Source organism: Myotis davidii, unplaced genomic scaffold, assembly GCF_000327345.1.
Source record: "Myotis davidii unplaced genomic scaffold, ASM32734v1 scaffold68, whole genome shotgun sequence".
Lineage (NCBI taxonomy): Eukaryota > Metazoa > Chordata > Mammalia > Chiroptera > Vespertilionidae > Myotis > Myotis davidii.
In genome coordinates, this window is record NW_006300376.1 from 1,897,864 (window position 1) to 1,914,413 (window position 16,550).

At 38.6% G+C, this 16,550-nt stretch overlaps 1 protein-coding gene across 1 annotated transcript in view; it reads right to left on the reverse strand.

Moving 5' to 3' along the window:
• The window catches only part of SOBP (sine oculis binding protein homolog), a 158,712-nt gene that overhangs the window by 141,317 nt on the left and 845 nt on the right, over window positions 1–16,550 (reverse strand). Inside the window, 2 exon segments of the mRNA XM_006777248.2 lie at window positions 1,268–1,444; window positions 3,237–3,375. Coding sequence (XP_006777311.2) covers window positions 1,268–1,444; window positions 3,237–3,375 — 316 coding nt within the window.

Sequence of the window (16,550 nt, forward strand, 5' to 3'; positions counted from 1 at the left end):
TTGGCATGCCAGACTCATGTTAGCCTCAGCTATGCTAATTTCTAAAGCTGTTTGCTTTTGCTCAAATAAATCTTAGAAGGGAATTTGCATTTGGATGCGCACCTTTCATGCACAAATTATGTGCATGATAACTCTAGGGCCGACTGAAAACTGAAAAAAGGAAAAAATTAAATGGCTTTTGTTTGGCAGGCACCATGTTAAGGAGCTTTGCATACATTTTCTCAGCTCAGGGACACAGCAAATCCCCTGGCGTGGAACTGTGATCCCCATTTTACAGATGGGGAAATTGAGAAGAAGAGAGTTTATGTAATTAGTCCATGTTCACAAAGCTGGTGAGCAACAATTTGAACCCAAGCTGCCTAAGTCTGAAAGCTGTGTTCTGTTCACTGAGTCCCAGTCCCTTAATGATACCCTCATCACCAGCATCACTCACCTAAGCCACTGGGCATCCATTCAAGCATGAACCTTACATTTATAAAATTAGTCACCCCTCTTCTTTTCGGTTGGCCTCTGCAAACTGGGTCTTGCAAAAAGCCATTTAACTTGTTCTTCAAAGTTCCTTCTTCTAAACCCACTTAAGAAACAACCTAGATTACCCATCGCTGCCATAGAGTTTTTTCTAATTCCTAGAAAGGTCTTTGAGGCCTCACAAACTGCCCATTCCTTTAGAAACCCAGAGAGGAGACCTGGCCCTCAAGACTACCAACCATGCTTACTTCTTTTCTTGCTAACCAGTCAGTGTAGATCTTATTTTAAAAATTATTTTATTTTTATTTCAAACAGATGATTTCAGAGAAGGAAAATACATTTTTGTAGCCCGTGGCAGAAAAAATTTATTGTAGGTTGAAAGTTTACAGCCTAGGCCAGTGGTCGGCAAACTCATTAGTCAACAGAGCCAAATATCAATAGTACAACGATTGAAATTTCTTTTGAGAGCCAAATTTTTTAAACATAAACTATATAGGTAGGTACATTGTTATTAACTTAATTAGGGTACTCCTAAGGCTTAGGAAGAGCCACACTCAAGGGGCCAAAATGCCGCATGTGGCTCGCGAGCCGCCATTTGCCGACCATGGGCCGAGGCAATAGATTGGAGCTTTTGCTTAAAAAAGCAATACTACTTTAAAGAATACATGCATTAACATTTCTTATCTATGAAGTTTCTAAAAGTTTTTTCAAAATTAACTCGAGCTTGATCGTTATTTTTAAGAGAATTAAAACAACTTTCTATGAGTCGTTATTGTTAGAAACCCCAGTAATGACTTACCTGCTGGTGGCTTTATGAAAGGTGGTGGAATTAAAGGTACAATAATGGGCACATTGCCATGATCCTTTGACCCTGCAGGTGAGTCACTGAGTCCATTTCCTGTGGCAAGCCCTGAATAGCCTGTGTATGGTGAAATAACACTGTCCTCAGGTAATTTTGGTTTTGGCAAAGAATTTTCTGTAAAAGAAAAGAAATCACATTCAACATGACAAAAGAACTTTATTTCCCTTCTGACCACATTTTCTCAAGTAAAATAGCTCTGTAGCAAAACATATTTTCCTAGCAAACCTTTAAACACTTTACCAGAACTCTACAAACCATCCAGGACCTGTTCAGGCTTGTTGCCATAAATTTCCAATGGGCTCCTTTATAAGTTGCCGTGCTATGATAGCTAACATCCCAATTGCATCATGACGATGAATTTTAGCACTGTAAAAGCCCATAGAAAATTGAGAGGCAATTAACCTTTTCCATGTACAAAGTGATGTATAGCAGGCATCGCTCTCTGTCTACTGGGGGAAAGCTGAAAAAGTGCCCCACCCACCCAGCACTGTAACAAGGTCCCAGTGTTTTATAAACTTGGTCCATAATATAATCAAAAGAAAAACAAATGATTAGGAACAAAACTGTTGTTGCACAGGATAGACCCACTAAATTAACTCATTAATATCAATTAAAAATGAAAATAAAGAAAACTTACAATAATATGAACTTTGTGAATTTTATCTTTGCATGTCAATCATTTAAAAAACAAACAAACACCTTAACCATAGAAAACAACTTTGTCCCTTTAGTCACATATCCTGGTACTCCTGTTCCACAGAGGGAAAGATGATTACCTAGACCAAGTATTTTATGAGATATTAGTTTATAGAATATGAACTCATAACTTGTATTTTTCATTTACAAGTGAAATTGATACTATTGCCATAACATGATGTGTACAATTTCATAGAAAGCTTAACATAAAATTTGTCACGTACATTCAATTCCACATGCCTGCAGGACAGCTCATTTTAGCTCGTGACTTGGCATATAAGAAGGAAAAGTGCTATTTTAGAGACTGGAAACAAAATGCATGAACAGGTAGTTTATGCCAATAGACTCGGAAGGCAATGCAAATACTAATCAAATTGCCAATGACAACACACAATTAGTTTTACCATTTTATTAAAGCTCCTCAAATTGCTTCTTCACATATTCCTCTTCTTTTCTTGGACATTGCTTCCAAATTTAGGTTCATAAGTTCAGTATCCATAAAACACCTCCTGATGGTCCTAAGCTCCCTCATGATGAGACATCTGGTTCTGCTACCACCAGCAGAATCAGTGTTAATTCAACTCTGTCAAGCCTCTAATTTCCACTCTTTGGCTGGGCTTTAAGGAACTTCCGATAGAATAATACACGATCCAACCATCGACTATGTTCTTACTCTTCTACCTACCCTACCACAGGTGTTGGGGATGTGGGAAGGGTAAAAACTTCAAACATGAAACAGAAACAGGGCTTTCCTTTAGAATTCCCACCAAAAAAAATGGGGGCATCAGGGGAATTACCAAAGTAACCATCATACTCTCTTGCATCCGAAAATCTAAACCTAGCATCTCACGTCACAGAAAGCACCAGTCTCCAACAATTCACATATCAAAGGGCTTAGAAAAGCAGGAGAAGTTAGCAAACATTATCCCTTTCTATACATTTGTGGGCAGGACTAGAGCACTCAAGGTTCCTAGCCCTTGTCTAGCTAGCTCTCCCGTTGCTGGAAGGAGATCAAGCTGTGTCTACCTTTCTTTTATGTTGTGCTCTTACCTTCCGTGGAATTCTGCTTATGGGAAAACACCACTGGGGATGTGCGTGTAAATCAACCATTGGCATAATCAACAAAAGGAGTCCCAAAGCAGCTCAATTCTGGCAAGTTGAGATAGTTAATCCTTCTTGGCATGAGCACAGGCACATTAAATGTCATTACCTTTGAGAACAGAAATGTGCTGCCGGCTCTCTCCATCTGTAGGGTAGCTCCTGAATTCAATATCTTCACCATCTTTCAATTCAACCTTATCATAGCCATACCAGCCAAGGAGTTCATTCATGGTGTTTTCTGCAAAGTTCTGAAAGAGAAGCATAAACTACTTATTTATATAATTAATAACTATTTGAAAAGAATGCATAAATCAAATTCCATTTGCACTACCCGTTTACTACCAGCCTCTACCCACCTCCCCTAGGGGCATGTTCATTTTTCAAATCCTGTTCAAAATTGTAATGCATTTAAATCTCAGGATGACACATCAAATTATGACAGGCCTTCAGACATTTGCAATTTAAAGATAATAAGAAAAAGGGTGCCGAAGCCGGTTTGGCTCAGTGGGTGGAGCGTCGGCCTGCGGACTGAAGGGTCCCAGGTTTGATTCTGGTCCAGGGCATGTACCTGGGTTGTGGGCACATCCCCAGTGGGAGATGTGCAGGAGGCAGCTGATTGATGTTTCTCTCTCATCGATGTTTCTAACTCTCTATCTCTCTCCCTTCCTCTCTGTAAAATATCAATAAAATATATTACCAAAAAAAAAGAAAAAAAGAAAAAGGGTATTAATTTTACTTACAAACACAATTTTAGCATCTTCCTCTGCAACGTGTATACCACACTAATACAAAAATATTGAAAGGTATAGCACAAAAACAGCTAAAAAAATTTTTGAAAATGAAAACAATTAATTGACCTTTTGTGGCTCAGATTAATGTAAGTTAGAATTGCTTTCTAATTCATCTCAGATAAAGCAAAACCTCAGCAAATAAATTATTTAATTGTCAACACTACCACACAGAAAGCTAAATAGGCTACAGGGTTCTCCGTTTATTTTAATGAATGAAGAAAAATGTTATTAATAGTAACACTGAGTGACAAGGGTTTCCCTTTTTTTATTTTCCCTTTTCAAGAGTATTCTTTAAAAATAAATGCATAATTTGCTTTATCAATTTCATTAGTGACAGATTCTTCCTCCATGAAATCAAAGGACACAGTGATTGTCTTTTGACATGCAATATAAAAGTACCAAATAACTTTAACATTTCCAGTCAACCCAAATTTTGGATAATGTATGAAAACTTTCTGAGTTATAAATTAATATCTAAGGATAAGGTGCTGTTGTTAGTATAGAGATCAAACTGTGAAAATAATGGATCTACTTGGACAGATTTAAAGCCTTCATATCAGGTGACTATGTTTTATGAATTTGTCAACTGCTAGATCTGGAAGCAAGATGTGAGACTGTGTTTGTTAATGATCTAAATGGGCCTTAAAGAATCTCTATCCAGGGAAATAGAGAGATATTGGTTGATGGGTACAAACTTCCAGTTATAAGATTTAAAAGTTTGGGGATTTAATTTATAGCATAATGATTATAGCTAATAATACTGTTTCACATACTTGAATATTGCTAAGAGAGTAGATCTTACATGTTCTGACCACAAAAAGAAATGTTAAACTATGTGACAGATGGAAGTAGTAGCTTATGTTATAGTGGTAATAATTTTGAAATACATAAATATATCAAATCAACCCCTGTACACCTTAAACTTACACAGTTATGTGTCAATTATAACTCAATAAAGCTGGAAAACATTTTTAAAATAAAAAGAAGGAATCTACATTACAGAATAAGAGTTTAATAAATGTTTATTGAATGAATTTTTAAAAGCATCTCTATATGACAAGGCAGCCTGAGCCTCCTAGTCTGAGCTAGAAATCTGTATATTCTAACCTTCTCTGTCTTTTCAAAGTCATTTCTCATTCTCCCTAGAAGCTATCATTTCTGCATTACACCGGGATGTATAATTTATATACCTGAAACAAAGAACCCAGGTTAAACCAAAGTGCTCATAGGCTCAATGTGTGAGTTCCATGTTCTCTTAAATTTCACAACTGGGCCCTGACTGGTTTGGCTCAGTGGATAGAGCGTCAGCCTGCGGACCGAAGGATCTCGGGTTCGATTCCGGTCAGGGGCATGTACCTTGGTTACGGGCATATCCCCAGTGAGGGGTGTGTAGGAGGCAGCTGATCGATGTTTCTCTCTCACTGATGTTTCTAACTCTCTATCCCACTCCCTTCCTCACTGTAAAAAATCAATAAAATATATATTTTTTAAATTTTCACAACTGGATTTCAGTAAAGGTTGCATTATTTTTAAAAAATGATATTACACTACTGACTCCACAAAAACAAACCTGGCATTTCAAACCACCCACAGGATGCTAGATTTTTTTTGCTTTAGTACTCACTTAAGCTTAGAGTTCCAACTGGGTCAACCTGTGATGGTACAGCACACAAGCAATTAAAAAAAAAATCTAGCCAGATTGATTCAGGGTTACCATCCGTGAGGCCAACAGTCATCCATATCAAGCTCCAGTGAGGCATTTATTCTCGCTGATGGCTGGTCATGTCCACATTAAATAGACATTCCTTTCATGAATGCACAAAGATGATATGATCGATATGTATAATAAGCTCAGCAACTTCTGGAATACCACTGAGGAGGACTCAGCTAAATGCTGCTCTGCTCAATCAAAAGTGATCTCTTTAATGAGGCATCAGTCTCCCCTAACATCCAATTTCTTTCACTGAGCTCAGTGCCTGGGCTGGAGAATGACAGTCCCTAAGCACACAGACCCAGGTCCTCCATTAGTGGTCTGACAGCAGAAATCTCCAAGGATAAGGATTACACCTTGCATCAAAAAAACAATTCCAACAGTTTTAAAAGCCAAGTTCAAGCCATCCTATTGGTCTATGTGGGCTATTTGCCCCAATCTCTCAGAGAACTGTGCCAAGACAGAAAATCTTCTGCAGAGTAACTCCTGGCCACCATATCCAATTTTTTAGACCGTTTGTATCTGGGCACCTCTCTCTCCAGTTCTGCCGAACCTCGGAAGTGACACAAAGGCTACAGATGCATAATTCATGGAGCAACCTCCCAGTCAGCATATAGATGTGTTTGTTTTAGTTGAGCTGCAAATCCATTCAGTCTTTCAGAACCAATCCCAGGGAAGAAATCCAGAAGTTTCACACATTTAGATACAAACTAAAGCCTCTACTGGATTATTAACACCAAATTCATATTATTTGGGCATCTTAACTGTATCACTTAGTTTACGGTTTGTGCTGAAAATTAGACACTTCGTGAATCAATATGAACTTGATCTATTCCATGATATTCAAGTTACTATAAATATCAGTGAAAATACACTCTAAAACAGTGATGGTGAACCTATGACACCCGTGTCAGAGGTGACATGCGAACTCATTTTTTTGGTTGATTTTTCCTTGTTAAATGGCATTTAAATATATAAAATAAATATCAAAAATATAAATCTTTGTTTTACTATGGTTGCAAATATCAAAAAATTTCTATATGTGACACGGCACCAGAGTTAAGTTAGGGTTTTTCAAAATGCTGACACGCCGAGCTCAAAAGGTTCGCCATCACTGCTCTAAAACATTCCCTTTCTTATCATTGAAAAGAAAATAAACTCCTTAAAGTTTCAATATGTGATTTCAAAAGTAGAAAACAAAAGGTTTATAAAGCCTCAAGCCATAAACCTCAAACCTTTCATGACAGGAGGAACAAGACTTTCATTGAAAGAAGAGGAAAACAAACACCAAAGGTTCCTTTTAGTGTAAGCACAAGAAATAAACTATTACCTTTGACTTACACACTATTGTATTAAGAGAGTGGCCCTGCCCTGGCCAGGGGACTCAATTGGTTGAAGCGTTATCCCATACACCAAAATGTTGTGGGTTCAAAACCCAGGGCATATACCTGGGTTTCCAGTGTGACCCCTAGTCAGGCATGTAAAGGAAGCAACCGATAGATGTTTCTCTCTCTCTCTCTCTCTCTCTCTCTCCCTCTTAAAAAACAAAACGGCCGAAACCGGTTTGGCTCAGTGGATAGAGCGCGGCTTGCGGACTGAAGGGTCCCAGGTTCAATTCCGGTCAAGGGCATGTACCTGGGTTGCGGGCACATCCCCAGTAGGAGGTGTGCAGGAGGCGGCTGATCGATGTTTCTCTCTCATCGATGTTTCTAACTCTCTATCTCTCTCCCTTCCTCTCTGTAAAAAAATCAATAAAATATATTAAAAAAACAAAACAAAACAAAAAAAGAATAAAGAAATAAGGAAAGCAAAGAACCCCAAGGAATAAATAACTTAAAATTTTTAATTTCTAGGTAGAATTTGATGCCAGACGTCATAGGGACTCATTATGGTGCTAAACCAAAGGAAATGTAATATACTTTTGTAGTTACCATCCAAGAAACATAACATATTCTAGAAGAAATGAATTGAAAGTTTATGGCCCATAAGGGGTTTAAGGCCTTCTGCCAGAGAGTTCCAATAGCCATTTTTTCAACATTTTTTGTATTGCTATCCTTTACAAAAAAAAAATTCTATTAAAAGAATTATTCTTTTCCTATATAAGGCTATGTCAGTTATGTTTTTTTAAGGTGAAAAATAAAGGTGACAACAGTTAAAGTGCAGAGATTCTGAGGTAAGAATATTCAACAATAAGAGAAGCTACTGTACTAAGGGAGACTAAGGGAGACTAAAACTTTGCTTCCCCCTTAATCTTCACCCACCATTTGCCTGGAGACTTAGAATAGGAAACTGAAGGAGAGTCTCTGAAAGTCTTTCCAGGCTCTGAGATTTTGTGAAACCAAAGAACTTCTACTTATATGAGAAATGAAATACCTTTTGCAAAGAAATATAATTATAGTGCTCACACATCATAAATTTTACTGAACAGCCACTATTTCAGATATTTTATCATTGCTCCCATAAACCATCAAAATGTGCCAGAAATTTCAATATCCTGGCATCTGACTCACATTTTGCAGACTGCCTCTCGCCCTTGGAAGTGGCACAAAAATCCTCTCTCATACCATGTGGTCCAATTTGGGTTTGGAAAATAGGTCACTATAATTATAATGATAATGTCTAACACTCTTATAGCACTTTATAGTGTTTCCACATCCTTTAAAAGTCTCCTGTTCCTTTCAATAACCCTATGAATTAGATATTTGATTTCCACAATAAACTTTTGGTGAACCTATGTAACATCCTCATTTTACAACAGAAATGAAAGCATCCAGAAGGTAAATGACAGGCATGAGAGATCACCCAGCAAAGTCAGGATGAAAATACAGATTCTTATACCAGGTCTCTTTCTATTATAACTTCTGTAAGGTCCAATGCGTCAGCAATCCCAAAGAAGCTACTTCTTGGACCAGAGTTGCAAAGAAATCATCCCATTGGATGTCAATATCACATATATACAGCTTTCAAGCCAGGGCACATCTACCTCTGTTAAAACTTCACTTTCTTTCAAATTTGATCATTGGGCCCTACTCTCCTTAATTATTTGTACTGTTGAAATGGGGGGGTGCTCAAATTTTATAATTAAAATTTAACCTTCTCACTTGACAATTTTTTGACATCACATCTGACCCTAATTGCTTTGCACACCTCTTCCTCCCGTACCTCTTCCTCACCCTTTCCAGTCTCTCTCTCTCACCACCAGGACTCCTAAGGTAAGAAGACAACCCTAACATTTAGTCTGAAAGCATAATCTCTTCCCAGAATTTTAAAAAAAAGAATCACAGAAAGATGGTGGAAAGGCAGGAAAATTTACTATTTCTCCACTCCTCTGAGTTCTTTATATACTGGCAAACTTTATTTTTATCAGAACTGAATCCCCAGGACATTAATTAGACACTGTCGTTATGCAACTGGAAGTACTGCAAGTTCAATCTAATGATTTTCAATTGAACATTTTACCAATAAAGAGTTGGCTTCAAGGCACTTTGAAAATAACAATTATTACAAATTCTCAAAATATCTCTGAAGCACAAGTATTTCAAGGTCTTCCAAAAGGACTAATGATTTTATTTTTAAAACAGCAAGCAGATTTTAAAATATACATAAGTATCACTGATTTCTTTCATCCCAGGCCTTGCATAACTGGATGTCAATGTGTTTTCAACTTTGTATCCTATCCTACCCAAGAGAGCAGAAAGCTTTCAAAGAGCTCCCAAAGACTCATTGAAATAAAGAAAACGCCATGTCCTCCATCTCCCCACAAACATAAATCCCATTTTCCCTCCAACTTCCAGTTCTTTTTATTTCTAATCCTCACCTGAGGATATCTTTTCATCAATTTTTAGATCATTCACTTGCCTCCTGTGGGCATCCCCATGGGGGTTCGAACTCACAACTTATATATGTGTCCTGTCCAGGAGTAGAACCCACAACCTTTTGGTGTTATGGGGATGACGTTCCAACCAACTAAACCACCCAGCCAGGGCCCAACTTTCAGTTCTAATAAAAGATGTCATCTATCTCAAATACACTAAAAGTTACTTGAAGGCAAAATACTTTTATTTCATTTTATTCCTCACCTAGCACCATGCCTAGCATTTGTACTCAAGAAATGTGCTAACCTGTTTGAATGCATTCACAAATATTTTAAAAATGTATAGGTACAGAGAAATAATCAAACAAAATTTAAAAAAAAAACTGATTCTAAAAATAAATATTTGCACATTAAAAATGTATAATATCCGGTGTTAATGAGCACTCTCCTAGTATTAGGAATTAAAGTTGATACAACATTTAGAAAAGGTAATTTGGCTCTATGCATTGAAAGTCTTAAAAATGTGCATACCCCTTGATTCAGCAATATTATGTCTAGTCATTATAGAAACTAGTCTAAGGAAATAAGTATAAAAATATGCAATGTTCGGGAACACTTATCTCAGTGCTATTTTTCTTAGAAGCATGCTATAATGCCAAACAATAATAATTTGGTTAAATACATTATAGCTTAGTCATGGACTGAATAACATAGAATACTATTTTATTAGTAAAATATATTCTGTAGATAAATTTTTACTGCCATAAAAGATATTAACAATATATTAAGTTTTAAAAGGAAGGTTAGTACAATATAAGATCATTTTGTTTTTTAAAAATAACTATATATTATACATAGATAAGGGCATGAAAAGATGTACATCAAAATGTTGACAGTGATTGTGTCTGGGTGGGAAAAATTATAGGTTTTTTTTTTTTTACTTATTTGTATTGCTTATTTTACTATTTCTGTCATGTCCATGTATTATTTTTGTAAAAATAAAAAGTTTTAATTAAAAATTAACAGTCTTCTCATAGACAACCATGTCAGCCAAATTCACAATCCTAATGACAATAGAGTATCTGCCAGCTATATTACTTGACTTCAAAACATTCTGAAATACATCATCCAAGAAAGTGGAGCATATGAGAAATACTTTCAAAGGAAAAGGAAACCCCAATCCTGAACAATTTTACAAGGTGGGAAAAAATGTGAATATCTCACTAGCTAAGGTTATTAACAATAGAATTATGGTTGTTTTTGGAAAGTGTTTTATCTCCCTTTTACCTCCATGTGTACTCACTTCTAAGGTAGATTTCTATTAAGAATCATTGGACTCACTAATTGAGATTCAAATAGGAGGTGGGGAAAGAATCCGCAAAAAAGAGAGAGACCATTTCTTTTGTAGAAAGTAGGCACTGAACTTGATTAGAAGGCAGCACCTAGCTCTATACCCAGGTCTGGTCTAGGGCTGAATCTAAATCATCTCTGTTAATACAGATCAAGTGGATGGATTTTATTTTATGGTTCTGCCAAGAAGGTGGGAGGTAAAATTTAAACAGTGCAAAAGAAATATTGGAAGAGCCCATTAGAGATTACAAAGTAGTTCCACATTCATGATCCCACTAGATCAGATGGTATCTATCCTAAGGACCAGCCACTCTCCACAGATGACCCTTAGAGGGTCATGTGCACGCATGAAATAACAAGAGCAGTCAGGTCTGCCTTCCTGATGCAGAATTTACCCACTGAGCCCTGCTGGTTGTATCTGAACTGCACCATTTTTGCTTGAAATCCTTTGAAGATGGCCACTGCGCTCCATTTGGATCATTTTGCAGCATTGTTCTCAGCCACAACACAATGGTTACAATGCGACTCTATGAGCAGAGGACACATCACGACACTAGAATCTAACCCCAGCCTCCAGCAGGCCTGGAGAGAAAGCCTGGTTCTCCTACTGATATATTCTGAATTGGATGGTTGTACATGGTAATTGGCATATGAAACCAAACTTGTGTGCTTCCACATATAAAATCCATGTTGTTTTATTGTCTTCTTGTAACACAGAGCAGACACTTACGTCCTCACATTTTAATCTTTGGCCAGGACATCAATTATCCTAGCAAGGTCAAACAAATGCTGTGAAATTGTGAAGAGCAGCCCCCGGGCTAATATTGTGGCAGGCATGGCAGGTGTGCAGCTGTGTGCAGCTGTGTCCTGTCACAGCTGCAGAACTGCCCTAAAAATCGCCAAGACTTGTTACATTGTTTTCCTGACTGTGCCAAAGCCTCTGGTCCTAACGAAGGACAGAGTTCCACAGCCCTTTGGTTACACAAGAGATATTAACACCCATCAGTCTACACATCCTAAAATATATCAAAATCTCACTCACCCCAGGCTTTCATGTCTGTTTACATGTTTCAACTGGCACCAGCAAAAACAAAGTACTCTAGTTTTTTCTCCTTTTAGGAAAATATTCAATAATCTTATTAGCTCGAGAGTGCAAGTGTGGCTGACTTCCCACCCGCAAGAGGAAGTTTTAGACTTCAGAGATTTTTATATGACCCACCTTCTACTACTTCCAATAATATTTTTCAAAAGAAGTAAAAAGACTTAATAAAAAGAACTCTTCCTTAGAAGATATATAAAGCCTGGTCCCCCTGACAAGACATTATAGTTCCCTAGAACTCCCCCTTTTCAGATAGTCACTTGCATTCACTGATATTTATGCTTTTTGAGGCTCTGTTGGTTTTTTTGGTTTTGTTTTTGGTGTTGGGTTTTTTTTTACTTTCCTTTACAAACTCTGTTGCCTCTTGGTTTCTGGAGGTCTGTCTTTCACACAAGGAGAGTAGGGCTTGGCTTCTCAGAGCGGTGCTTGGCAGGCACAGAGGCAGGAAACGCAGAAGGGAATGAGTCTGTCAGACTCATTTTCTTCTAGTTCAAATGTTTATTTCAGATCTGGGAGGAAGTGGAGTGGTTCCTTTCCATTTCCTCGTCTCTGGAACCTGCGAGTTGTATAAGGCTTGGAGAATCTCTCTCACCACACATCATACTCACAAGTTCACAGATGGAGACCCTTCAGAAAACCTCCAGTTAAACAGAGCAGAATTCACAGCTCTCATGCCCTTCTGGGACCATCTCTGATGGGCTTAGGACTGGAGCATTGAGCTAGAAGACTGAAAGCAATTCGGAGAACAGGGCTGGTGGGCTCAGGAACGCCCTATTCCAGCTCCCAAGGGGCAAGGACTGAGAGGAATGTCTCAACTGACATCTGTCTCCAGTCCTGCCACGCGGTACACCTGAGGCGGAGAGGTATGACATCATTTGTGAATGCCCCAGTGTGATCTGGTCCTGAGCCCACTTTCTAGGTTCCTGAGACTTACCGGGTCTGACACCAGGATGGTGTTTCAACAGCAAAACTTAACATATACATGTTTTAGTAGTGAACTGATTTCAACCCATGCTAACTTTTCTAATCCATACTCTGATTTCTCCCCCGCCCTCCCCCCCCCGCCTTTTTTTTTTATAAAGCCAAGCTATTTACCTCACTACACTCACCAGCTCAGCTCTGCAACTTGTTTTATCATCTACGCAATTGACACAGTTCATTTTTAATGCCAAATGGAGACCATCAGAAACCAAACTAGAAAATCTTGTGGTGAGTTTACTACTAAACTCTAACAGATGTGACTGACTCTAACTGTAGGCATCAGGACTGACGCATAATTTTAGGTACAAATTACTTGCTGAGAATATTTATAGACAGAAAACTTCTTCAGCAAAAAAGAAGACCCTAGACATTTAACACAGATTATCTTATAGTTTAGCAACTGATAAAGTAGCCAAACATTGTAAATGCATTAATTACGGTTTGTTTAGGAAAGTTCCCAGGGCAGAGTGCTTGCTCTAATCATGTTGTTTTGCCAAAGAGTTTTAAAAGGTAAAAATCCAACTCAGTACCTTTACTCACAGTATAGATTTTCTAGTTGCATTACTGTTTGATAGCCACTGATTATGTTCCCTCAGATCTATGTGCACAAAGTACACACCTTTAAGTGAACTCTATTTACACGTACGCATCTATATACATTTGCACATCCAATAGTAACAAACTAGTTTTTATATTACAACGACCATGCTCTGGATGAATTCCTAAAACAAATTAACCCTTCCATATGTCAGAATTCCCTCCTGACATGCATTTATTATGATACTCATGAGTCGACAGTATAACAAAGACATATTACATTAGATACAATCACAATATTCAATTTTGAAACCAAAAGTAGTCAAAATATAGATCACATTTTTTTCAAATTTCCTTTGTTGGCCACTAATTAAATAAGGCATGCTAATTGCACGTACAGTAATGAGTCTTTTTAACCAATTAAAAAAACCCAGGATGAAAGGAGGAAGAAGAAAAGGAAAGATAAAGAGTCATTGTAAAGGTCATAATGAGACAAACATTTCTGCTTGAAGATATTGTCACTAAAGTTACACTCTAAGCTAGCTATGCCAAGTCATGTACTTCTCATACACAAAATTATATTGTATCAAATTTAAATTTGTTACAACTGCCATGTACATTAAACCAGTGATAAGGAATATGTAACTCAATATCTGATCTAGTGAAACAGCAACCAATATTAGCTCCCAGCCACATGAAGACAATCTCCAATGCCATTGCTGGTGTCAGCTAAACCTCAGCCAGTTTGTCTTCTCCGGCCGTTTTCAAATAAATCGGTGACTATCTCAATTAGGAAACCTTGAAGGAAGTCTCTAAGAGGAGGTAATTTTGTTGCTCATTCTTGGTGCCCTGCATTGGCTGTACTTAAAATAGACACTTGTACCAATGTCCTTTCTATTACCCGAAGGGGGGAAAAAAAATCACATACACTCCAGTCCTTTTTCTTTCAGCTCGCAGAGAGGCAACTTGATCCAACCAGTGTTGAAACCTGAGTAGGTCACTGTACACCATGATAAAATTCCCTAATCCCTGAGCCAAATCTCCCTAAGGGGGGCCTCCTCCTGATCCTCCACTTCCCAGGCTGACTTTTCCATTCGCTCTCTCCTCTTTCCCCCTTTCATTTCCCCTACCTTCAAGCCTTGATATGTGATCCTTGTGGGGGCTCAAGTTTCCGTTTTTACAGCTTAGGCCGTGCTAGCTGTATACATTCCTTTCTTTCTGCCGGGCAGTGATTACTTACCAGGGCTTAGTTTACACTGGTCCAGATGAAAGCCGTTCAGATGAAGGCAAACACAGCCAGGCAGCTCCAGCGGCACCGATAGGAAGCTGCACAAGGCCACATTGTGTGCTCGGTGACATTTTGTTGCACATATTTTTTATGCAGGGCAACCAACTTGTTATGTTACTCTGCACTTCAGATGGAGGGGTAATAATACCATGACGTTTGGGGATGGGTTTTATTGATGTGGTTATTACTCTTAAAAACGGAAAAAATTTAATGAGCTCAAAATAACCCTTTCACCTTTTGTCTTTGAAAAATCACTTTTAAAATGAGGGCTTTTAGTGCTATTATATTAGAGGAATGCCTACTGAACAATTCCACTAGGAATGGGATTTCATGACTCCCTGGCATGGTGTGCTTTGACAAGACTGAAGATTTCGGCCAGGGGTCTCTAACACATTGTTCCAAACCAGAGAGAAAACACCATGCTACAGGCAACCGAACTATTTGCTGGGTGGAACTTTTCATTTACTGCGACGATGGGTGGAAACAATAAGGATGAAAACTTCAAATAGGAGGTGGTGATTTAAAAGAAAAATAACATTTTCAAAAAAGAAATTCTGTGCACGGAGGTTAATTCCATACTTAGTCCTGCAGCATGGGCTAAAAACTGTGTAATTTTTCCCTTCACACAATGTTGTTTTTGTTTCTTCCTCACCAGTTCAGACAAACATCTGTTATACTGTAGAAGGACAACTATCTCCCAAACCACGGAGTGCACCCGCAGCCAAAGTCAACAACGCGAGCCCCAAGCATCGAGCACAGTCAGCCTTTATATCCAGCCGGGATAACATTTCACATGTTTTGATTAAAATTAGCTAATTTGTAATTCTAGAACCTATGAAACTTAAAAGCTGCCATCCATATAGATCACATTAGGCAGTGTTTTAAAGGGCCAGTGCACACTCATTTCCTGGTTACTTCACCTCTCTCCTCTTCCTCCACCCCCAATTTAAAATGAAATGGGAAAGTAATCTGGAAATGCAAGGAAGGGTAAGTGAGGAAGAATGGTTAGGGTAGATTGTTTGAATTCCAGCCCCTTTGGAGGACAACTCCTACTGGTCTCTCTCTCACACTCACTCTTTCTCTTTTTTAAGCTATGATTGGAATCAATGGTGGTTTCCATCCCAAAGAATGGCCCTGATTTCCAAGGCAAATCTTCCTTAACTCTCTTACTTCCCACAGCTGCACCTCATACTTCCAAGCACTAAGTTCCTCACCCAGAAAATAAGAGCCTCAAGTTCAAAATTTGGATTGTATGGAAATTTCCCTGGGGTGTACATATAGGATATATTATCCATGTGTCCCTCTCTAAGCGTGGGCTTCATACAAGGCACTCTCATAGAATACGTCTGTTCTAAAGAAGAAAACATCAAAATGCGATAAATTCAACTCAGTTGCGTGCCATTTTCATTCGGTTTGTCTTTTAAATACAAACTTAACCAACCTCAGCAAGTCAGTTGGCAGTGTTAAGGAGTCTATGCAGAAGATGGAGACCTAAGACCGCTGCAGGATGAAAACTAAGGTCCCCCCACCCCCCAAATCTGCTACTTGTGTGTAACTCAAAGAAAAATAGGTAAATAAAATAATCTTTTCTAAATCAGGAGAGACTCCTGTAATCACAGAATAAACTCCTCGCCGGGCAAAAGCTGCAACTTCATAGAAAACAAGGGGGGGGGGGCAGGAGGGTCTAGAGCTGCGAGGCGCTCTGGTGCCATCGTTCCAACGGGAACAGCTGGAGCACCAGGCGGCTGCGCTGGCCACCTCTGGAGCACCGCTGGCCTGGCGCGGAGCCCGGCCTCGCCGAGCGGACTCGGGCTGGCCTGTGCGAACAATGGGCAGGGGCTGCGGGGGCCGC